Raw genomic sequence first — 24931 nt, 5'->3', positions numbered from 1 at the left:
CTTGACTGAATGCAAGGTAAAGTATTTACTAATGCAGAATAAGATCTTACTTCTTACCAAGACAATTAAATGGAATTGAATATGTTCAGTATCTAAGTGATATGCATTTGCCATTTTTCAATAACACTAAACAACAAAAAAAATGTTTTTGAATGTTTCCTTTATTTAATGAGTGAAATCTTACTAATTTTGGGGTGAGAAAATTGAATATGACAAAGAAAAATTTTTATTAGCTCTAGTTTCTGTGGTATACAATAAGTGATTTTAACAGCATAAGAGAAAACAATACATTTTAATTACATATGCTAACAACATTGAAAGTGCTTTTGAAGTTTTTTTGAAGAGAATCATGTGGTGACTTCATGAGATCATTTTCTTTTGGCTTGTCTCTTGTAAGTGAATTCTGGTGCATCCCTACACACAGACCAGCAGTAATCTGCAAGTATTGCTTCATTCCAATTTCTTCATTCAAGATATTTTTGTTCCAATACAGAAATATCCTGGTGGAATCTTTCTCCATGTTCATCACTGACAGCTCCACAACTAGGAGGGTAAAAGTCTAGGTGGGAATGGAGAAAATGGATTTTGAGGGACATGTTGCAACTAGGACAACTAGGAGGGAAAAAGTCTAGGTGGGAATGGAGAAAATGGATTTTGAGGGACATGTTGCATTCGAGTTGATGATATTTTTCCAGAAGTATTGTCACCGAGTGTAGTTATTGTCTCTTTTGTTGCTTAAGAATCCATGAATAACTTTCTTTAAGGCTTCCCAAGCTTCCTTTTCTTTTCCCTCCAAAACTTGGTATACGTGGGATCCTTTACAAGTTTTTGAATTTGTGGCCCAACAAAAATACCTTCCTTAACCTTTGCATCACTAAATCTAGAAATTTTGTCTCTTAAGTACTTAAATGCCTGTCCTTTCTGGTTCATACCTTCGACAAAAGTTTTCATTAAACCCAGCTTGATATGAAGGGGAGGAAGAAGAACATCTTTTCGGTCCATGAGAAGCTTGGCAACGATATTTTTCTTGGTAGAGTAAAGATTTCTTGCAGGCCAGTCCGCTTGAATGCAATGTGATTTCCTATCCTTACTGTCCCACATACATAAAAACCAACAGTATTTAGTGTGCCCCAGTTGCATTCCTAAGAGTACAGCAATGACTTTTAGATTGCCACATATTTTCCACTTGTGCTCAGCATAATTGATTGAGTCAAGGAGGGCTGTCATGTTTGCATGAAAAAAAGAGCAGACGAGTCGCGACACCGTTAGGACGTGCTTCACCTCGCTCCAGCTTTCGATCGTCGCATCGGCTTAATTATTGATCAATCGGTTGAATATTATATATCGTTGAGTTCGTCTCACGGTAAGCTATCGTTTAATATAAATTTTATTTGGATCGGTCCAGCCGCTCGGGAATTACGGGCTCCGGAAGTTTCATTATTTCCGGCCACTTTTTCCGGGCGATTTCCGGGGAGAAATCTTAATTCGTTATATCAAATTACTCGGCTGTTTAAAAGCTGTATAACGGCGTTTACAGTTTTTCATTACGATTCTCCGTTCTCCAGTTATCCCGACTGATAGTCACGTGACCGCGGGCCAACGTGCGGGCTTATCGGGCCACCGATCTTGCCCATATCAGGGTACTTCTTTGGGTACCTAATTGTCTATCTGTCACGTTATATTCATTCGGCTACATTTAGTAGTTTAGCCGCTACGGCTGTTTTAGTTTTTTTTTTTACTCGAACAAAGGGGTGAAAGGTCATTGACCTCACCACGTGGTTGAACCTAGCACTCTATCTGACCCTAATTCGGGTCTCTCCCGCCCGGTTTTTCGGGTTGCGTTGGTCATACACCCACGAGCCTTACACCGTTCGATCCATAAAATCCAGTGTATTTTGGCAAAGTGTATTTGTGTAGTGATAATCATGGAAGAGACTACAGATTGTGTTTTATCAAATAACAGCTACGCTGAGGAGGACTTAATAGCTAATATCAATTCGCAACTTGAAATCATCGTTTCTAGCATACCTGCGAATACCAATGTGTCTGTGAAGAGTAAAGAAAGGGCTGCTGTCAAGGAAGCGGCCATCAGAATGCACGCGGCGGCCAACCAGATATTTGGCTTGGTCCTTGAGTTAAGACAACAGGTTAAAACCTTAACAAAGTATGAAGGGCTATCTGGTATGGGCACCTACGCTGTGGTAACCAAGCGCCAGCGCACCCCCATCAGCAACACTACTAAATTGTTAGCCAAAAAATCAGCCGCATTAGAAGGGATAAAAAATCCAAAAAATATGAACCATGAGATTATTGTATCGGCAATTAAAAATCCTGACGAGCCTGTTCCCACCCCGGAGGAGACACTAGAGCTCTTACGCAGCCACGTGGACCCCAAGCAACTAGGAATAAAGATTAAAACTATCAGACCCCTATCAGAAGGAGATATAAAAATTCAAGTATTGGAAGATAAAGACTTACAGGTATTAAGGCATGCGGTGCAAAAGGAGGATGCCCTGACTGACAAGATAAAGCTAGTCGAGAAGGGGAAAAAATCACCAAAAATAATCCTATATAATGTCCCAACGGACTCAGAGGAGCAGGATCTATTAAAAGATATCTACAATCAGAATACAAAACTCCAGGAGGGAATCAGCGAACAAGAGTTCCTTGAATCTACCAAGATTTCACATAGTTTCCACCCAAAGGGAGGGAACCATAGGACCCACACAGTCCTAAGCGTGAGACCGGATATCCGGAATAAACTTATGCAGGAAGGCAGAATTTATCTGGGGTGGTGTTCGATAGTTATAGACGACTACATAGACATCACCAGATGCTACAACTGTACTGGCTTCGGGCACACCTCCTACAGGTGCACGGAACGACAAAGGTGCACCCACTGTACAAAGAAACATAAATTCAAAGAATGCCCTAACCTGGAGAAGGACCCTATATGCACAAATTGTAAGAAGCATAATAAAACAGTGCCAGAAAACAAGGCCCTTCCTACAGACCATAATGCCTTCGATAAAGGCTGCCCGTTATTACAGAGGTATAAGGCTTACCAAATCAGAACAATAAATTATGAATAATGTCTCCGTCTAATCTTGTTGTTGGTTCTGACCTCTCGCACCCACTCATGGAGGACAAACAACAGGGAAGTAACAAGAATAATCTTAAAATCCTGCAAATTAATTTACAACGTTCAAAGGCTGCCTCCTCTGAGGCCCTGCATCAGGCTCTTAAAGAGGATATCGACATCCTAGCTGTTCAGGAGCCCTATGTGGTGAACGGGAGGGTGGCCATGCTTGGTGCTGGTAAGGTTCTCACCCCCCCAGCAACAACAACAGGATAAAGACCGGCATAGTAATCTACAACAAAGGACTTACGGTACAAATGGTGACTCAATTCTCTAACTACTACTACACTACTGTTAGGGTGGACACCCCTAGGGACCCCTTTTACTTAATCAGTTTCTACTGCTCGCCCGATGAGGACCTTAAACCACCGTTGGAGACCCTCAGTCAGACCCTGGACCTTCTGAAGGGCAACCGTGTGCTCCTGATGGGTGACTTTAACGCCAAGTCTCACCTATGGCACAGTCCGGTGGAGGACCCTAGGGGCTACCTCCTCTGTGAGTTTATGGCTGTTTTTGACTTGTCTTCTCTGAACGACAGCCCGCTCCCAACCTGCTCCACCAGTGGGGGCAGGAGCTGGGTTGACGTTTGTCTGGGGAACCCTGGTATGCTTGACCAGGAAGTACATTGTAGTACAATGGACCTCATCTCAGCCAGCGACCACAATTACATCCTGACAACAGTAAAAAACAGTAAGTCTACCCACGAGTACAATATCACGAATAACACCAACTGGGAGATGTTCCACAACAACATTACTAACCTCTGGAGGCCGCCTGCGTTAATATCCTTGGACTCCATGGCTGCACTTGACGAAGTCATAAGCAACCTCACCGATACCATCCACGAGGCCATGTTCCTCTCTACAAAAATCAGAGTTAGGAAAAGGAATGCCCCATGGTGGGATGCCGAACTAGCAAATAAGCGTAAGGAGGTAAGAAGGAGTAAACGCAGGTTTAGGAAGGAGAGTGACCCTAACAGAAAGGAATGCAAAAGAAAGGAATATACGAACTGCTACAGGCNCCTGACGAGCCTGTTCCCACCCCGGAGGAGACACTAGAGCTCTTACGCAGCCACGTGGACCCCAAGCAACTAGGAATAAAGATTAAAACTATCAGACCCCTATCAGAAGGAGATATAAAAATTCAAGTATTGGAAGATAAAGACTTACAGGTATTAAAGCATGCGGTGCAAAAGGAGGATGCCCTGACTGACAAGATAAAGCTAGTCGAGAAGGGGAAAAAATCACCAAAAATAATCCTATATAATGTCCCAACGGACTCAGAGGAGCAGGATCTATTAAAAGATATCTACAATCAGAATACAAAACTCCAGGAGGGAATCAGCGAACAAGAGTTCCTTGAATCTACCAAGATTTCACACAGTTTGAAAAAATAAAGTGACTAAAAAATGTGCAGGATTAATGGAACCTTAATAGTTGTATTAGAAGAAAAATCGAACAGGAGATATTAAGGAAAACATAGGAAAAGGGCTACCATATAAAAGATACACTTAATGGTGAAACGAGAAGGAGCAATTTTCAATAAAGAAAAGAAAGAAATGAAGAAAAGACGAAAAATATCAATTAACAAGGAAGAAACACAAAAGCTGGCATGCTAAAACGCTAAAATGGCTATAGAAATAGGAAAGGCGGCAGATCAAGCCCATGAGGAACTGAAAAGAAAAGGTAGGGATAGGCAGCTAATAAGAATTGCGACAACGAATGACTAAGCATCTAAGGACTTCATATAAAAGAAACAGATAAAAGATGAGAATAGTAGTGTGACAAAACTAAAGCTAAGTTCACACTGAGCGAATAACTGGTCAAACATAACTTGTTTGACAGGTTATTCGCTCTGTTTTTCGCTTTCGCTGGGGAATCGCTCTCAGTGTGAACTAAAGCTAAGGAAATATAGAGGAAAAACAGAAAAATTATTGAATGAGAACGAAGTGCCGGATTATAAAGCTAAGTAATAGCTACGCATGAAGTAAGCCGCCAATTCTTTATAAACATGATAAATATAAATAAATGGATTAATGTACTGTAGTTTATTTTTAAAAATTAAGTTTTATTTTCGAATTTACTTTTAATTAGCTGATTAGCAGTATTTATTATATATATATATATATACACACACACACACACACACACACACATATATATATATATATATATATATACTTTGTCAAAGTTGAAACTTATAGCTAACTGAGAAACACAAAGGACTCTGGAAGGGAAGTCGCTGCAGTCGGTGACACCACACGTATTTTGTTAAACTCACTGAAATAAAAATTTCTCGTTTAACAAGGAATTAATTTTATTTTTTCGAAAATGACATAAATGAAAGAAAAAACAATTGGAATAAAAAATAAAGCATGGAAAACCGTTTCTGTAGCAACAAGAATTACAATTTTTACAAATGTGGAAAGAAAATACACATCAGAATGTAAAATCAATATACCTAATCCTGTGGTCAATGATCCTTGGAATATTGGAAAGCCTATACGATACAGAGAATCTTTTAATTTCTCGTTTGGTATTTTGCATTGTGACATGATATAAACATACGAAATATGAGCAGGATAATTTATACTGAAACCCACACACAGAATGAGACTCATCATTGATATAATATCCAAGTTGACGCCCCATAAAGACATATAACCTAAGGTTTCTACCATTGAAGAAACAACTGATATTGCAACAATAATTGCGACTAATAAGTTCGGTACGAACAGCAGATAAACCGCTGTTATTAGCACAGCAGTAATCCAAAACAATTGGTGAATCATTTGTCCAATAATAATCCCTTGTTCAATCATCCCTGATTTTATACAATGTACTAGAACAGGAATGTCGGATTGGTCAGTGATTTTCATCAAATCTCTTAATGTATTTCTTTCTGAGTATGAAGAATTTAAATCTTTACTAATAATAAAAAATCTACTGTATAAGATGTCAGTTCCGTTGCTGTTAAAGACGACGTCATTAGACAGTGATTGGGCAGCTTTGATGTTAAAGAAAACATCACGAAGGCCATTAATGAAGTCCTGCTTGTTTGACATATTGTAACCCTGCAATGAGAATTTTGCTACGGGACTTTTCTGAAATTCTTTGTAGAATTTCAACCAAGACACAGTAAATTCTTCTGTAGCAATATTTGGATGTTTCTCGAATTTATTGAACAGATTTCCTATCGATTTTTGTACTTTTATATCCGAGTAATCCAACGTTTCATTAATAATTATCTGAAAAGGATATGAAAAATGCGTAAAGTACTTGAAATTAGTTTTAAGTCCTTGTGTAATTACAGAATCTTCTGGAAATAAATTTTCGTACTTAATACCATGCTGAATGTGAAATGTTCCCCAAATTCCAAACGACAAATTAATGACATAAATTATAATAATAATTATTTTCACCAGTATACCAGAAAGTATTTCTCCTAAGAAATCTTTAAAAAATACCATAGTAAATTCTTTTCCAGCGTTATTTTTCTCTTCAAGATGTACTTCATTTTGTTCTGAAATTAAAACAATTAGAAATTATATATGAAAGAAAGGGACTGAAAAATAAAACAACTAGAGTTAAATTCTATATAATATGTGTACAAAATTAATAATAGATAAATAATTACATAATATTAATCTTAAGGTTATTTGGTCTTATACTTTTTAACCTTTACAAAATTGTAGTAACTTAATTCGCATTGCGTGTATGAAGCAGACCTACGTATTTATTTTTTATATGCAATTAGAAAATGCCAGAAAAAAAAAGCAAATATCCATCTCCTATTTAACAAAAACTCAACAATATTGTTTAATAAAAACTAAGAAAAATGACAAAAAAATATGTATATATAAATATAAATTATAAATATCGCGATTTAAAATTATATAATCGAAGTAAAATAGAGACGTTAGACAATCTAAAATAATAAACTTTAAGATATTAAAATTTTATACTTTTTTTATAAAAATCGCAGTAACACCTGTATAGCCTAATTATAATAAAATGATAAATACAGAGAAATTATATTAATACACACTAATTAGCGTAGATAGTAAATAAGTACAATTTTATGATTGACACAAAATCTTTTATATTTGAATATAATTTAATATATTCAGGTACATTTACATTTTTCATACAATCTTACTTCAGACAAGTTTTCCTATAGTGCTTACAGCGAAGGTTGCGTGAGCCCATGATAAACTACCCAACGATAATCAGGGACGGACTGGCCCTAAAATTTTTGTGTGGAAAATTTATTATCAGCCCAGCCCACAAATAAAAAAAAATGTATTTTTTTTTCTATTTATATTTAAATATATTCAAAATACAACATTGACAAAAATTACAATAATCACAAGTCTATATTCTACAATTATAATTTTTTATTTGAAAGTTTGCTTTGTTGAGCAATAATATTAATGGCATCATCAGAATGTATTTCGTTTAAAAAATCCTTCTCTACTGACATTAACATGAAGGCTTCTAGATTTTCTTGCGAGATACTTATAAGTATCTCAGTGGGGTACCGTGGGTGTCAGTCGCCCGGGACGGAGGAAAATTTCGTTCCCCCTTATTTAGTTATTTCAATTTAAAAGAGTAAAATTCATAGTGCAGCGACCTGTTTAAATAGCTCTATTGGATATTAGTGGTGTATATGAACGTGAATGAATCGTACAAGCAGAAAAAAAAGGACAACAGGTTATGCAGGATTTCCTGGAATGAAAAAATTACTACTTCACCCTGACGGCGTGCCCATTCCCGGACTGTCCGGGCGATAGAACTATCGTAGGCGCGACGCAAATATAGATTGGGATGGTTCAAATTTTTACAAGATATTATTATTATTTATTGTGAAATTTTGCCGCTCCCTAAAAAGTGCCACCCGGGTGGCCGCCCCTGCCGTCCCCACTACGGTACGCCACTGAAGTATCTTAGCTTGCTTTTAATTAACTTTAACATAGAAAAGCTTTGTTCACTGAACATTTGTGTTACAGACATAGATAGCAGATATTTGTATGCTTGACCAAGTATAGAATAAGCGCCACATAACATGTTATATCTGAATAATATACTATAACAACAAATATAGCAATTTTTGCAAGCAATGCGGTAAGAGGATAAAATCGCATCATCAGTAGAATGTTCATTTTCGTTTAATTCTATAAAAGTTTCATTGACATTTTCCTTTAAAATATTCCATGACGATTTAAAATGTTGCAATTCTGAAATAATATTGTGTTGGGTAGCTACTGGATTAAACTGTATTAAAATACTGCTTAATTTTTGAAATGCGTTTTCAGGAATATTTAGTGACGGTCCCGTTAATTTTGGTCTAATGTGCTTTGAACTCGCTGTAAGATGACAGTCGAACTCTCCCCGGTTGCTCTCTCTCCGACTTCCCCTGATCTAGATCGAAGACGTGTGAATTTGGTCCGGGAACGAGTGTAAGACAATTAAATCGTCTTACACTCGTTCTTGTTTAGGAAATAAATCACCGATTTATTAGTTTTAGTTCGTCAACTAGTTTCCTATTGGAGAGAGGGTGAGGTTCCGGTCTCACACTACAAAATATATTAATTTTAATTAAATCGTTTGGAATATAGAGAAATTATTATTGAATAACCTTTTTTACTTACCTAAAATAAAGGAAATAATATAAGTGGCAATTAAATTTGTTATGACTACAATCATCGCTTTGGTGGCTAGGTACGAAATTAATAACTCGCATTTCTATAGTTTAACATTAAGATTCATAGGAGTAGTGAATAGTTTCTAGCAATGTAAACAAATGACAAATTTTCTCTATTTAGAAGGTAGTTTTGATTATTTTTCTTCTAAGATGCTTTCTGTTTGTGTCGAATCGGGCTAATGTAGTGTTTGACTCAGATCGGCCGAACTAATTTAACTTCGGATACGGGTAGGGCCGGGTAAAATGATACAGGCCTACACATATACCTATATTATACACCATACTTAAGAAAAAAAATATATGAAGTTTTTAAAATTAAACTTAACCAAACGGTACATTATGTACAGTACATATTTAGAAAAAAACGGCCCAAATTGTATACGGATCATGTGGAATTTTCCACATTTTCCACATGGCCAGTCCGCCCCTGCCGATAATGTATAGTACTATCCTCAGACATCGTACATGACTTTATCCCTAATTAATATAAACAATGCAGTTGAAACGTTGTCAAGATACGGTTTAAATTACAATTTGTCGTAGAATGCGATCTTATGGAATTGCAATGTACAGTGCAATGAACAGGTTGCAAACTGAATGTTCATTTTAAACTGTGAATGGTAATTTCTACTTTTTGCATTTGACGGCAAATTGCATATGNTTACTATAAAACCTTTCTCATATATTATGTATTATTTAGATTATGTCAATCATTTTAAATTATAATTTAAAATGAATAAAAGTTTTAAACCTTTTGCAGACCACTGGTTGGGAACCGCTGCTCCAAGGCAAGAGTTAATTAGTCGTTTTTATAGTGATTTTTGAATTCAGCAGATGAAAATACATAAAAATATGTTAATTTTGAGCCCGAAATAACATCATTGTTGTCCAGTGTAATCTACCTTTACTGAAATGGAAGAAATTTTACTTTTGGCAGGGCAATGTATCTCTAACAACTGTTTACACATGGCTGGATGCTTATCTACTGGGAGGACAAATTGGATGAACTGGGCCATTTCCACTGTATGATTTTATCTTTAGATCTCAACCTGTTAAGCTTCTTTCTTTGGGATCATCTAAAGGTAATTGTTTATGAACTGCAACTGCAAACATTGTAAGAACCCCAGAAAAACTCAGTGCAAGCTTGCTCAAACATTTCAAAAAATACAATTTATAGTGAGCTTGAAGAATAAGCACAAGAATTAACCACTACATTACTTTTAAGGGAGAATATTTTGAGCACCATTTACCATAGCATCCTGTTTTTATTTTCACACTTATATGAATTTTATGTATAACAAAATAATTTTTAACTTAGTTTTTTGTTTACATTTTCTACAACAAAATGAAAAGCATGAATCACTTTTAAATCATAGTCTATCACTCTAGTATCTCTTGCTAACTATGTAAGATCTTTTTAAAATATTCGATTTTACTAATTCAGGTGAAAGAAATATTGTTTATGATATGCATGTTTAATAGATTTTAAGATGGAAAGGCTTATAGAACTGGAAATAATATGAAAATTACACAGTATCTTTGGTCTAAGAATTTTAAAAAAAATTCATGTATCATTAAATATAAAAAAAATATTAGTAAAAAACTATCTAGAAAAGATAATGTGAGAGTTGAACCTGACAAACATTTCGAGAAAAAATTCATTTTTCATCTTTCAAAGTAAATGGGTTCCAGTGAAAAAGAAAAAAGGTTTTTTTTTCTCTCCTTGCTTTTATTACCGGAAGATGATCTCATCTCTCTCACCAGAGTCATTTCCTTTTCCAGGGAACTCATCAAATGTGTCACTGGCTACTAATAGCAAAAATTCACAATTGGTGAAAAATGAAAACATGACTTGGAGGTATAAAATGAGTGACTCAAGGACAAGGGGTCGGAGAGAGTCTGAGAGTTTGCCGATCTGGCTTCCTTTTGACATGAGTGCTTTATCGCCAACCGCTTCATCTGTCTTTCTCTCGATCGTCATTCCAATCCTGTTGTTGTTCCTGAACCTGACAAGCTGATGAATTCCCCCCAATGATCCAAGATGATCCAGTTCAAAAAACACACCAGAAACAAAAAGAGACTGAGATGTTGCCACCTCTATGATCAATCAATGACACGACAATCAAGTCACTGATCAAGGTATTTCGCCTCACATGTAATATTATAAGCTCTCTCTCTTAGCAGGAATCTGTTAACCTCAGGTGATGCTATATAGCTATAGACAATTTAACTCGCTATTAGAAAGCTAACCAGAACTCTTTGTTATCTGGTGTATATGTATATGTGTAAATATTTATATAAATGTAAATAAACAGGTATTTTCCATTCTAATTAAGTAGTAGTGTGCACTTCCAATCTGCTGTCTCTCAACACTTCTCCATCCTGAATCTGATTGCCCGCGCACGTGATCGCTCATGCAAATTCCGAAGTTGTGGCCTTTAAGGTTACTGTATCTATCATGAAGACACAGTGGTGTCAGTCCTGATGAGGCACTAAAGAGGTGCTGACCCTCTGGTCACAATAAGATAAAAGAACAATTACCCTCCAAATATCAATTATAACATCATGTAAATAACATGCCTTGCTGTCCAATGTTATTAATTAACAACATTTAAGAACATTGAACTGACTGAATGAAAAAGTGATTAAATTCATAAAAAAGTTTCAAACATTTTATGATATAGAACAAGATTCTCAAAGTTACTACTAAGGAAGTATTATGCCAAGGTAGTGTGTTGTGAATCTCCAAACCAGAGATCCAATTTATAATAACTTCTCACTCATTAATTATTATTGAAATATCCATTATTTTGGACAGTTTATGAACTGTCCAAAATAACTGAATTTCATCTTGGATAATAAAATCTAAGACTAAATATAAAAGAACACGAACATATTGCAAGAGATCCTTATTTATATTTCTTAACAGCAATTACAATCTTTTTTCGTTTTCTTTCTGGTGTAGTCACCACAGAGGACTTTTTTACATTTGCATTATGAATTTGGTATGCCCACAACAAAGCAGCTGGATGATGAGGAATAAGGCATTGCACATCCAAGCCCGAGATCTATAAATCACTATTACATGTAGCTTTGTTAGTTTTAATTGTTTATCAATTAGAACAACAGGACATTTACAGCTCATTTCATTTCATTTAAGCATCTTAGTAAACTGAAGGTTGAACATCCTAAATCTAAGCCGCAAAGAAGGAATAAGTGTATGAATTTTTATTTAATGAACTTATTTTTATGATAAAAGGTATGTACATTACTCATTTCAGTCAAACTTTTAATAAAAAATCTAATAACTGTGTAAAATATAACAATGAATATGTAGAAAAACAATACAATCAGGAAAGTTTTTTCTATGAACTCCTGATACAGAGTACAATCAAATGTATTTAAAAACTTTATGCCAATGCTAATGGGACATTCTGCTTTAAATTTTTAAAAACAATACTTTTAGATTATTTAATGGCATTACTATCATAAATAACTATACATTTTTCTTTTAGAATGGTGGTTGAAATAAATATTTCTAAGTTAATAAATGTGCACATTTGAAATAATAATATAACTAGTTAACTGAAGAACTTTGTTGTTCAATTAACTATTTATATTATTATTTCAAAAGTATATGAAAATATGAAATAGTAGATAATGGATGTATTCATAACTAGCTAGAACCACATATGATAAGACAATGAAATTTAACTGTGACTATATAGTAAATAATATGTAATAATAGCAATATGATTAAGGAATATGCAGATTCATTAATCACTGAAAATAAATATTTTCAGTTGAAAACAAGTAAAAAATATACTCTATCTACTTCTGACTTTGAGGATTCTACAGGTCAAAACTGCCAACCTCAAAGTTGGAAGTAGATAGAGTATATTTTTTACTTGTTTTTAACTGAAAATATTTATTTTTAGTGATTATTGAAATATACCAATCCCATTAGTTCTAATTATTGAATGAAGATTCATATTGTGTCAGATCTGAATACTGAAAGCAATTAATGTTTTGTATTATGTTCAGACGTTAACTGAACATAATAAATGCTGACTCTAAACTTCAATATCATTGATATATTAATAGAATACATTTTCAAGATATATATTTTTGAAATAACTATAAATATAAAATAGTATGCATTTTAAATTATTATTCTTTAAAAAACAAAAAAAATATGTATTTTTTAGAAATTATAACAATTTCATGAAGTACAGTTTTATATATTTATTATAAGACAGAAAAGTCAAATATTAAAAGTAAAGTAGACAACTCCAGAAAGCAGAAGCAGTTAAACAAACAGACACAAAATGCTTTTATGTACTACTTCCAGCACTAATGTTTATTAACACGTTTAACGCCATACGACGCGCGCGCCGTCGTAATGGAAATTCCCGTACAGCGCCATACGACCGCCGGTAGACGTAAACAATGTAGTTTTACTCAAGGTTAAATTTTCCTGGTTAAATTATACTTTCCAAGGTTAAATTATACTCATGTCCACCATGTCACTAAGCATGCAGAAAACATCGTACGACGTTTTCTGCATGCTTAGTGCTGGCCTCTGGTGGACATCTATTCAGTTGGCTTCAAACGCCGGCGGTCGTATGGCAAACCGGTTCTAGCTACGACCGCCGGCACGTCGTGACACGGTACAAGGTCGGCAGTCGTAGTTTTTTTTTTTAAATAAAACTCTATTTTATATCTGATAGTGGTTTATTTTAATAGTAAATAATTTAAAATATCGAAAATTAGTTTAATTATCCTCTTTTATCGCATATAAAGTAAATAATATTATAAAAAAAAATTAAAGTATATAAGTGCGTTTTAATATATATTTACAGAAAAAAAACATCATTTGCAGTCGAAACAAAGTGTGAAATACTTTAACACACAGATGTAAATACTTTTAAGTAGGGAAGGACGTCTAATTACAGTGGGGTTGTAAAATTTATTGCCTGGGAGAAAGCAGTGTCAGGTTCAAGGTCATACGACTCCCTGGTCTTTGTTTATATATATTTTTCTTATTGTCGCTCTCCTGACTGTTGTACATCGACCCTTTTATTTACGTTATAATCAATTATTAGATATCAAATTTTCATTTTTTGGCCCCCCCTGATGGAAAGTATCATATTACAACAAGCAGTTAACGTGTTAAACATTAAATAAATAGAAGAAAACAAATGTTTTGGCCACTTTAATGTCCCTCCTTAGATTACGAAAACTTTTTCACACCTTTATATAAAAGAATTTCTACCAATGTACATTTTGAACAAACTTAGACATTTGAAATATGGTGTATTCTATACTTTAATGATGTTATATAAATTAAAATTAAAAGATGTGACCAATACACTTTATTCAACCCTTTGGTGCTCATATCCAAGTTAAAATCAATTGAATTAACAGGCACAGAGCATCTTTCAGCAGGGATCAGAATCAGATTTAGAGAATCAAAATCAGAAGTTAGGATATCAGGGTTAGGAATCATGTATTTTTCAGCTGATTCTCCTTCCCTGCCTTTCAGTAATGAACTTCACATGATCCTAAGCTTAATATGCAACTCCTTTTTTGCTTTCAACAATACAACATACATGCAAAAGTGAGGAGTCTCAATGGAAAGACCTATCTGGAAATTTATGCAAATTGGTTATATATTTTCTTGAACAGCAAATCTTAAGGGATTTCTTTCGCATAGAATTGTATGTGAGGTATGTAGACAACATTTTGGATTTGGAGAGACAAGCCTAAAATAGAAGATCTCCTATGAGCATTTAACAACTGTGGCTTTAAATCACTCACTCTTTGTTAGTATACTCATTGCTCTCTCACAGTACACACTAAACAAGAAATAAGATATATGGAAATTCCCTTTAAATATAGGTACAGCACAAATTTTATTTTCAGCCTATTTGAGATATAAAAGATAAAAGCAATAGTGACAGCAAGATGAATAACAGCACAAATCAAAAAAGGATAGTTCTAAACTTCATACCTACGTTACATAACTTGTATACAAAAATAGTAACTTTAAACAAAAAAATAGTCTATACAAGTTGGCCTACTATATTTAAACTGCTAACTAATGGTAAAGATGAAATAAACCTACAAAGGAATTCTGAGATTTATAGATTATTATTAGTGTATATGAGATTTAACACTTACTTAGCATATATAGGCTTCACAGGTAGATTGTTAACTACCAGAATTAAAGAACATGCATATGACATCCAAAAAAGGAAATACATACTGCATTAGCCCAATTTGTGAGCCCAGCATTTTCCCCCAATGGGGAGAGGTAAATGCTCAAAAACTCAGAACTGCCAAGACCATTGAAATTTATAAGCAGGTGTAAAAAGGACAATGTATTAATAGCTTCTTGATAAAAAGCACTGAGTTCAGTGTTAATACGATTTTTCTTATATCGCAAGTACTTTCGATGAGTATTATATCGTCGTCATCAGGCAAAAAAAGAACAAATTTGAAAATTAGAACGTGCAGTGTTCCAAGTAGAAAACGGAAATATTTTTTTTCCCTTGTCAATTTCTAAATTATAACGTTTGGTAATTCTGAACGTTATAATTTAGAAATTGACGCAAGTGCCTTGCAGAAGCAGAGCAAAAAACCTATGTAGCTCATCTGTACTTTTCCAAAGCATGTGACCCCTCCACGTTGTACGTTCAACTGGGCAAAGTGCAAAGTATAACATCGATCTCCACGCAGAAAATTAAAAAGAAGTTGGACAAAAAGCTCCAGTGGCTACTCAATTCGACACGTACGCAAAAAACGGCAGTAGTAACCACTCCATATTACAATTATACAAAAGAGAAAGTACCCATAATCGTGCATAACACACTGGAACAGGGTCCCAAGTATATCTCACATCCTATGAGATCGGATTTCGACCAGTTAGTCCCAGCCACCTTACCAGCTTTAAAAGCCTGCCAGACTGCACCCATGTACCAGCAAATGGAGTTAGAAGTCATCACAAAACTTGCTACAACAAAGCACATCTCCGATGCACCAAATAGTCGCAAAAACCAACAAGCAGTAACGAAATTCCTGGCCAAGAACGATCTGAGGCTCTTAGTATCGGACAAGGACAAAAGATTTGTTTTGTGCAGAGAAAATGACTTCATCACTAGAGCCAATGAGTTTCTGTTACAATCACGCTCTGTGGAGATAAACAGCGACCTAACACCAGCAATACTGCGAAGAGCAAAGAAAATCATAGCACTTCCAGGAATAGCCTTAACACTACCAGGACGCCTTGATCCTCCATCCAACGTTGCATGCCCTAGGCTATTTTTTCAGCCAAAAACACATAAAGAGAACTGGCCACTACGACCATTAGTAAACAAAAGGTCACATCCCACTTACCACCTAGAAAAAGCCCTTGCAAAGTTTCTATGAGAGCTACTTCCAGAATCACCACAAGTCACTCCTTCCTCTATAGATGCCAAAACCATCATTAATTCTAACATGGCAAAAGAACATGGCAATACCAGCATGTTCTACAAAATGGACGTGATATCGCTGTACCCATCCGTTCCTGTATTTGAAGCTGTAATGCTAGCTAACGCCATGCTCCTCAGAAAAGGTTTTATGGTTCAACAAGTGCCAGACATTCGTGAAGCGTTGATCTTCATCACTGAAAACAACTATTTCCGCTTCAACCAGAAAATCTATTTACAGAAGCAAGGAGTTCCCATGGGCTCTCCACTCTCAGCAGTATTAGCCAAGCTCATTATGAGGGACGTGGAACAAAAAACTTTCAAAGCTCCACTTGCTATGTGCTACCCATCACTATACTTGCGCTATGTAGATGACATTCTACTAATATGGGAAAATTCAGAAGAGGGGTTTATCCGATTTATGCAGCAACTTTCAAGCATCCATTTCAACATCAATTTCACATGGGAAAAGAAGCAGGATCAATCTATAACATTTTTGGATATGCAGATACAGAAGTCACTACAAGGACCGCAGTTTACAGTGCATCATAAGTCCCCTATATCATTCCAGCTGATGCATTTCAACCATCGCAATATGTCAATGCCACCATAGCGGCTCTCATCAGAAGAGCGATGCTACTTCCCTCATCGCAAGCTCTAATAAAAGTCAAATTGGAAATCGTAAGAATGGCAGTACATCACACTGGATTCACAAGTGCCAAATTTACGCATGTACTACGTAGGGTAAAAGATTCCCTTTTCCTGTTTACCACACTACATAGCAAAAAAGAAATGTCTAGAGTACAATCAGCACTACCGTACCTAGGAGCACCGTCCATACTTATTAGCCGTATTTTCCGGCGATACAGCTTTACTCTTCCTTTAACTCCAGCCTACGCAGGAGTATATGCAATGATTGGGATATAGTAAACGTTTTAGAAAAATCGGGAATATACGCAGTGCAACTGGAAAATCCAGTAACGGGGACAATTGAGAAGTATATAGAGGCAACGACAAGAATGCTCGCTTGCCATATCGCAGAACATCAGGAGGATATAAACAAAGGTAGACAGACCACAGAGCTCGCCAAAAAAGTTCTACAGCAGGGCTATAACCCGTTATGGTCAAAAACAGCATTGCTCAGGAGCTGTAACAACAGAAGAATTACATTTATTTGGGAAGCGCTCCTTACAATGACCACAGATGCATGCAACGTCCCCACACTCGACTTGCCCGAAATATGGGTTACTTTATACCAGCGTTTAAACAGCAAAAAGCGCCAAGAGTCGCACAATTAGTATGATCATTCCTCAATGCATGTGCTGCTAGTCGTGTGGATTTAAGTTATTTTGAATGCCCGCAAAAGCTTGTTGCACATGACCAACGGAATTACTGAATGTTATAATTTAGAAATTGACAAGAAAAAAAAAATGTTTCCGTTTTCTACTTGGAACACTCTGCACGTTCTAATTTTCAAATTTGTTCTTTTTTTTTTGCCTGAGGACGACGATATAATACTCATCAAAAGTACTTGCGATATAAGAAAAATCGTATTAACACTGAACTCAGTGCTTTTTATCAAGAAGCTATACAATTTTGGCATGAGTTTTATTTATTTATCTATTTCTAATGTATTAATAATAAAGACAAACTAAATCTGCTGCAAGCATGGCAAGCATTGATAACTTTAGTTTGAATGTTATGTTTATTCCCTAAAAATATGCTGTAATCTTTAATTTTAATTTATATAAGTGATCAGAGTAAAGAATGCACCATATTTCCAATGTCTACATTTGTTCAAATGTTTGTAAAAAATTCATTGATAAAAATTCTTTTATTGAACATACAAACTCATTTAAAGGTGTGAAAAAGTTTTTGAAATGTAAGGAGGGCCACTAAAATGGCCAAAACACATTTGTTTTCTTCCATTTATTTAACATTTATTAACCATCTGTGCTGGAAGTAGCACATAAAAGTGTCTGTATATGTTTGTTAAAGGTAAAGTATTTCTAAAATTTTAATTAAAATTATTCAAGTAATTATTATGTAAAGCTTCAAAAAATTAAATAACTCATTTTATACACAAAACCAGTTATATTAAAATATGACTTACTTTCTTCTTGCATTCGTGCTATTTCTTGAACTTCACTAACATCTGTCAAATTTAAAATTTTTGACATACTGAGATCCTTCTCTAAGGTAGAACTATTAGATTTTTCTGTAGATATATCCTTCTCAGCTGCATCAGTAAAATCAAGAGGTTCTATCACAGGTAATTCAATTGAATTTCTCTTTTTTCTTGAGCGAGTAAAAGTGCGAGAATCAAAGACACGAGGCTGGCCTATAAAAAGTAAATTACAGTAACTGTTAAATTATGAAGAATAATCAGAAAGTCTTCGGTGAAATTTTTTATTTGAAAAATATAACCANGAGATTGAGAGCATATATTTTAAATTAAATAAATTGAAAATTGCAGCCTGGCATTGTGACGATGTCACAATAAATAACTACTAATTTAGATTTAGCTTAATTTTTCAAGTTGAAGTGTGAGTATTCTATTTTAATATATATATCTTCATATTATATTTCTATTTCCTACATAGACACATTTGTCATACTGAAAAACAAATTACTGAATGTTGTTACCAGTTGCAAGTACAGGATTGAGCAAGATACATAATCTGGTTTGATTCATGTTGTATGGTGGTGTTGTCTGCACATGCATGGGATGTGGACTTCAACTAGATTGGGAAAGGAAAGCTGTTAATAATTATAGTTTCATAGTTGGCAAAATGTCATGTATTTGCCATAGAGACTTATTTTAATGAGTCTCTGCCACTGTATAAAAGATCTTTTGTGGCCATCTTCGGCTGGAATGTCATTACAAAGTCCTAGACTGACCACTGGACAATTATAAGATGGGTAAAGCAATCTTTAGAACTAAATAATGCAGTACGAAAATAAGCACTGGCTGTCTAAGGACACAACAGACTTCCTCTGTAAGTGCAGGAAGCCCAAAAGGTTCTAATCTGAAGTCCTCAACAATTGACTATTGGTTAGGCCTTAGCACTATAAATTTTGCCTCACTTCTTGATCCCCCCCATCATTCTCAATGACCTGTACTTTTAGCCATACAAAATGCAGGTCATACAACAGCTGATAGCATAGGACAAAGATGTCCAAAGAACCATTGTCACAAACTTTCTTAGACACTTTGCAGCTGATTTGCAGATCCTGAATAATGTCATGATGTTTGATGAGATCCATTTTGAACTATCCAGGAGTGAGAATTTCCAATACTAGGCACCATAAAACCACTCTAGCTGTATGAAAAACTGCTTTGTAGTGAATATGTAACAGTGTGATGTGGTATAGTATCATTTTGCATCTTAAACCCATATTTCTTTGAAGACACTAACAAGGAGACAGCCAGATGTTGTCCTTTCTGATTTGAACAAAACTTGGGGAACATGTAGCCCTAAACACAAATACAGTAGACCCCCCCTATAATTACGATTCCTATAAAACTGCAAAAAATTGCGACGGTATCTGTAAAAAAAAGGTAAAAAAACTTCTATAATTACGTAAAACGTCATCGAGTAGCCGAACTATTTTCCGCCGTCAAGTGCCACGCTACGGAGAGTTTGCTATCGTCTGTACAGTATTATATATAAATTAGGTACTGTACATATAATTATATATTAATTATATATAAATTAGGTACTGTATATATAATTATATATTAACTTAATTTATTGTAACTTTATTATAATTATATATATGCTTTCTGCCGCCTGGCAACACGCTACGGAGATTTTAGGCTAGTAAGTTCAGTTTATTATCATCTGTACAGTATGTAAATTAGGTACCGTAAGTCTAATACAGCACTAATTTTATACATTTCTTGTGAAAGAAACACTTCTTATTCAACGGCCATAAAAATTATTTATATTAATGATGTCTCCAAAGTTCAACGAAGTTTTCGCAGAAAAATAAGTTATTAGAAATCGGCCGCTGTTTGCTGAGCTGTTCCGCGACGAAAACAAGCTTTAGCAATGGCGATGTCGAATGGTGCACACTCGGTAAGTAATCCTACAATTTTTTGTTTATAGCGTAGTTTATACGAATTATTTCCAAAAAATATATATGTATTTTGGAAATGTTGAGTCAGATTAGTCTAGAATCGATTAATTTTATGGAAGAAAACCTTTCAATCAGCCGTAGTCCATAAACTTCACACGTGTCGGGCTGTGATTGGAAGGACTCGTAAGAAATCGGATTCCTAAAGAATGGAACGTATCTATGATCTTATAGGGGGGTAGACTGTAGTTCCTTGTCCAAATAATAGGACCCACTTCTCAAACATTTCCGAAAAACAAGCCTCTGAAAATTATGTATAGCTTATAAGTCTGGAAGTTCTACATATAATAAAAATGGCAGTATCCAAGTGGATAAGGTTTTAGATGCTGGACCTACATGATATGGGTTCAATCCTTTGAGAGTTTCGTTTATTTTATTTCATTTTTTAAATGTATAACATAGTTATTTTATTATTTTACTGTATTATTAGCATTATTATTACTATTTTTATTCCTCATGTAAGTTTCAGATTTGGTGGTATTGTTTTATTTGAAGTGTAACATATGGAAATTGTCCACAACATTAACAATTAGAAGAAAAACACTGCAACTATGCTATCCTACTTCATATCTGTCTTTTTCATCCATGAGCAGTAATGTCTGAAGGTTATTTGCTTGTGTTAACAGAGTATGTAACCAGAAGCTAAAATATCTGAAAATAAATATGAAGAAATAAAAATTTTATTTAACAGCATAAAAGAGTTAAATCCAAAGAAATTTCATTTTTGATAAACAGGAAATGACATCACAATTTTTAATCTTGTTTTATAACTCTAAATGTGAGGAATAATAATGATAATGTTAAGCTAAAATAATAAAATAACTGTTACATACTTTTTAATAATAATAAAAAAAAAAAAATCTGAAGTGTCACCTAGAATCAAGCCCATATCAAGTAGTTCCAGAATTGGCTATTGCCATTCTTATGATATGTAGAACTTTCCATTTTCAGTATACTTATATTGAGATTCAAGTGAAAATTTTTTTAATGTATTTTATAATATCAGATGAAGATCTGAATATATTTCTTTCTTCTCTTTTATCATAGCTTTTTTAATTCTCTTTAATTAATTTTATTTTAACTCTCTATATTGTCCAAACAAGTCTACAGCAACTTTACCATAAAATCTAGTAAATATACCTATAAACAGTATTAATTGAATGGCATTTTACATTCATTGGTGTTTTGTTATGATTCCTTAAAAATCTTTATTTTAATTTTTTATTACATTTATATTTATGATAATGTCAGTATTTCTTGTCTAAAATTAATTTTTGTATTTTAACAAATTATTTATAAACAATAGGGTGGTCCATGCTTAAATAGCAAAAAAAAAAATTTTTCAAGTGAACATCATGCTACCCCCTTGTTTTGTTACACCTACCATTCCTATTATGTGTTCAAAATTTCAGCCCCTTATCTTATATACAAGGGGGTGCTCATCGACTTTGGAATATCTGAATTTTATGAAAAAAATTCTTAAAAAGAACTAGTCAGGATATTAAGTAAAAAACGTAAACTATGTATCAAAAGTAAGTTTTTTTTATTCAAATATAGTATTTAAACACACACAAAATGTTATAAGCAAAGCAATACTTAAAATAATATTAATTACAGCTCTTTTTTCTCAACCTAAAACTAAGTTTGTTAGCACTTTTTTGAATGTTTCAGTAGAAACAATCTTTCTGTTCTGTTCAACAACATGAAGTAAAAATTGTTTTTCTTCCTCATTCTTAGTGAGTATAGTATTGTAATCTTCAAATAGTTTTACACCCCTCACCGCAGTGTCGTTGACCACATGCAAATTTCTTATGCAACTTTTGCCTTGTAGGTAATCAACATTGTCACCCCAAGTCTCAGGAGGTAATTGCAAGAAAGAGTCCTTGATGGTAAAGCAACCACAAAATCATCTTCTTGCTTATCTTTTAAAGTGCTATCAGCACTAGAAGTGCTACTGAAGCTGAAATCAAGTTCTAGTTTTTAACTTAACACTACGGAAGTTGAAGCATTACTTTTAGCATCCTTTTCTCTTAATTCTTCAGCTCTTTGTTTTCATTTTAGAGAACGTTCTTTGGTCTTTTCCAGCTTCTTGTCAATTGATGTCTTACGCTCACCTCTTTGATCAATGAGAAACTCTCTGTCTTCTGCAATTTTGATTAAGTTCATGGCATGTAAATGGGCAATATCAAAAAGTTTGTCTAGCTCTTCTGTAAACAAATGCTCTCTATTTTTCTGCACTTCCGAATCTCATTTTATTTTTCTTTGAAAGCAGCTATTTCTTATGAATTTTTATAAGTTTTTCAACGCAGTGATTTGATTGTCTGGTTGGAATGCCAGATTTTCTCCACACCTCTATGACTTATTGAATGAGCATATGCGCAGAATCTTTCACATTTTTTGATTCATTTAATGTGTGGTGTTAACAAAGTAGAACTTGCTGAAGAGTTGGAAGTTGGTTAATCCTTACCAATGACTCAAGATCCCGACATCCAAGTAGAAAAATGTCGTCTTTTTTTCGAGTTGATGAACTCATTTTAATGCACCGATTCACTCACAGTCTAGTAAATAAGTACCAAAGTTTTTTACGTTCTTCTATAAAACTTTTTAACAGTTGTATTTAAAAGTAGATTTGATTAATTTAACACACAAAACTGACCTGTAACAAAAAATCAAGATCAAGCATTTTTCACAAAAATTTCAAAAACAGCACTTGATTGAGCACCCTCTTCTGCTAAAGCTAGCCAACTGAAATTATACAATGTTATTGCTATGGATACATGTTACAAATTTATGGGGTGGCCAAACTGAAAAACAAAAAAAAATTTTTATGGACCACCCTAATAAACAACCAAATGTTGTAAGTTCAACTTTTTAAACAATTAAATTACTCTATTCTAAAACTGTTTAAATTTGCATAATCCAAGAAGTTTACATACTAAAAATGAAAGTATTTATATTTTATGTTTTTACGAACTTACCAATACTTTGTCTTCTGATAGGAATTTCTCTAGGTTTTTGTATCCTAGAAATTGATTGCTTTTTGGACTGATCTTGCCCTGGAGTCACTTTAAAAAAATTAAATATTTCAGTTAAGTAATGTAACAGTTTAATTTGATCAAATTTGTATTTCAATATTTAATCAATTAATTATACTTTATAGATTATTTTGATTAAAAATAATAAAAAATATGCTATCAAAAGAATTATACAGTAAAGATACAAAAAAATTTACATATAAAACATTTTTATTTTTGTTTTTTAATACTTTTACAGTAAAAAAAAAATTTAAATGCTGTAATTTAATCTTGTTTTATATTTAAACTGTTAAATACAGTAGCCCCTCGTTATATTGTGATTGTTGGGAGACAAAGAAAAAGTGCAATATAACTGAGTTCTAAAAATGCTGGACTTTTACTAAACATGCTATGGAATCTCTATCCTTTATTCTTTCATCAGCAAGTGTTTATGATGTGAGATTCTGAGGGCAATTTGCAATTAATTAATTAGATTAAGTATAATGTGAAAAACACCCATTTTCTCTCCACCTGGCATTTCCATTGCCCTCTGGTCAAATAAACATAAGACGATCGAGTATCCTTACACCAGGGGTCGCCAAACTTTTTTAACCGTCGACCCCAATCACTTTCCAAAGCCTCACATTGACCCCAACCGTAAAGTTTTATTACAAGTGTGTGAGAATCGGGGTTTAAGCATCAAAGCTTGAACCGTTTTCCGACAACGGGGCGGTGAGTCCCGCTCACAGGGTCAGTGGATGGCAATTTAGAAGGGCGAAAATCGAGTGGGAGGTCGCGGATAAGTCGATAAGGTGTTGACCGAGTACGAGTAAACACACATATTTAAAATAATATATATATATTTTTAATTAACTAAGGATATATATGAAAGGGTTATAATAATTAAAAATACTACTAATCTCTAACCGAGGTTACAATAGGCGGTTTTCCGGCTACAACTCGCATAATTACGATAGAGGATATTCTTGGATCCTTCTTAATATCTATTTAGGTATTAGCCCTAGTCCACCTGAGAGAAGGGAGAGAGTTCTACTTACTAAGTTGTAGCTCGTAGAATCTAACCGTGTTGTCCGTCTTTAGCGGTCAGCGATGAGGATCGTCAATCCGTTATTTCCTTCTAAGTTGGAGGCCACCCCGATACTGGCCGGGAGCCCTCTTTATACTGATTTCGAGGGGGTGAGAACTATGACGTTATTCATGATTTATCCGCACACCTGCTAGTGTGTTGATATTTGGATCTAGCTAGTTCGGACAAATGACTCAGCGAAGTTTGTTTAATTTATTGTTATTGGTGTCAAAATGATATGATTTTATGATATAAATTCCTATAGGTTTGATGGCTCTCATCCATAAATTAACAATCATTTGACAATAATTTCTTTAACCTGGTCAACTATTTAGTTATTGTTTATATCAAACGTCGAGTTTGACTATGAACAAGG

General features: G+C 34.3%; 1 protein-coding gene across 1 annotated transcript in view; it reads right to left on the bottom strand.

Annotated features, from left to right (window-relative positions):
• Positions 1 to 24931, bottom strand: part of LOC111639965 (SLAIN motif-containing protein 2-like) — a 63803-nt gene that overhangs the window by 24633 nt on the left and 14239 nt on the right. The window contains exons 3-4 of the mRNA XM_023385947.1: positions 23433 to 23519; positions 18428 to 18655 (exon numbers count right to left, since the gene is read on the bottom strand). Of these exons, the coding sequence (XP_023241715.1) occupies positions 18428 to 18655; positions 23433 to 23519 (315 nt within the window). The remainder of the gene's footprint in view (positions 1 to 18427; positions 18656 to 23432; positions 23520 to 24931) is intronic.

Source organism: Centruroides sculpturatus, unplaced genomic scaffold (assembly GCF_000671375.1).
Source record: "Centruroides sculpturatus isolate CEXI.00-Female unplaced genomic scaffold, Cexi_2.0 scaffold1290, whole genome shotgun sequence".
In the NCBI taxonomy this organism is placed as follows: domain Eukaryota; kingdom Metazoa; phylum Arthropoda; class Arachnida; order Scorpiones; family Buthidae; genus Centruroides; species Centruroides sculpturatus.
This window is presented reverse-complemented; position numbering and strand designations above follow the sequence as displayed.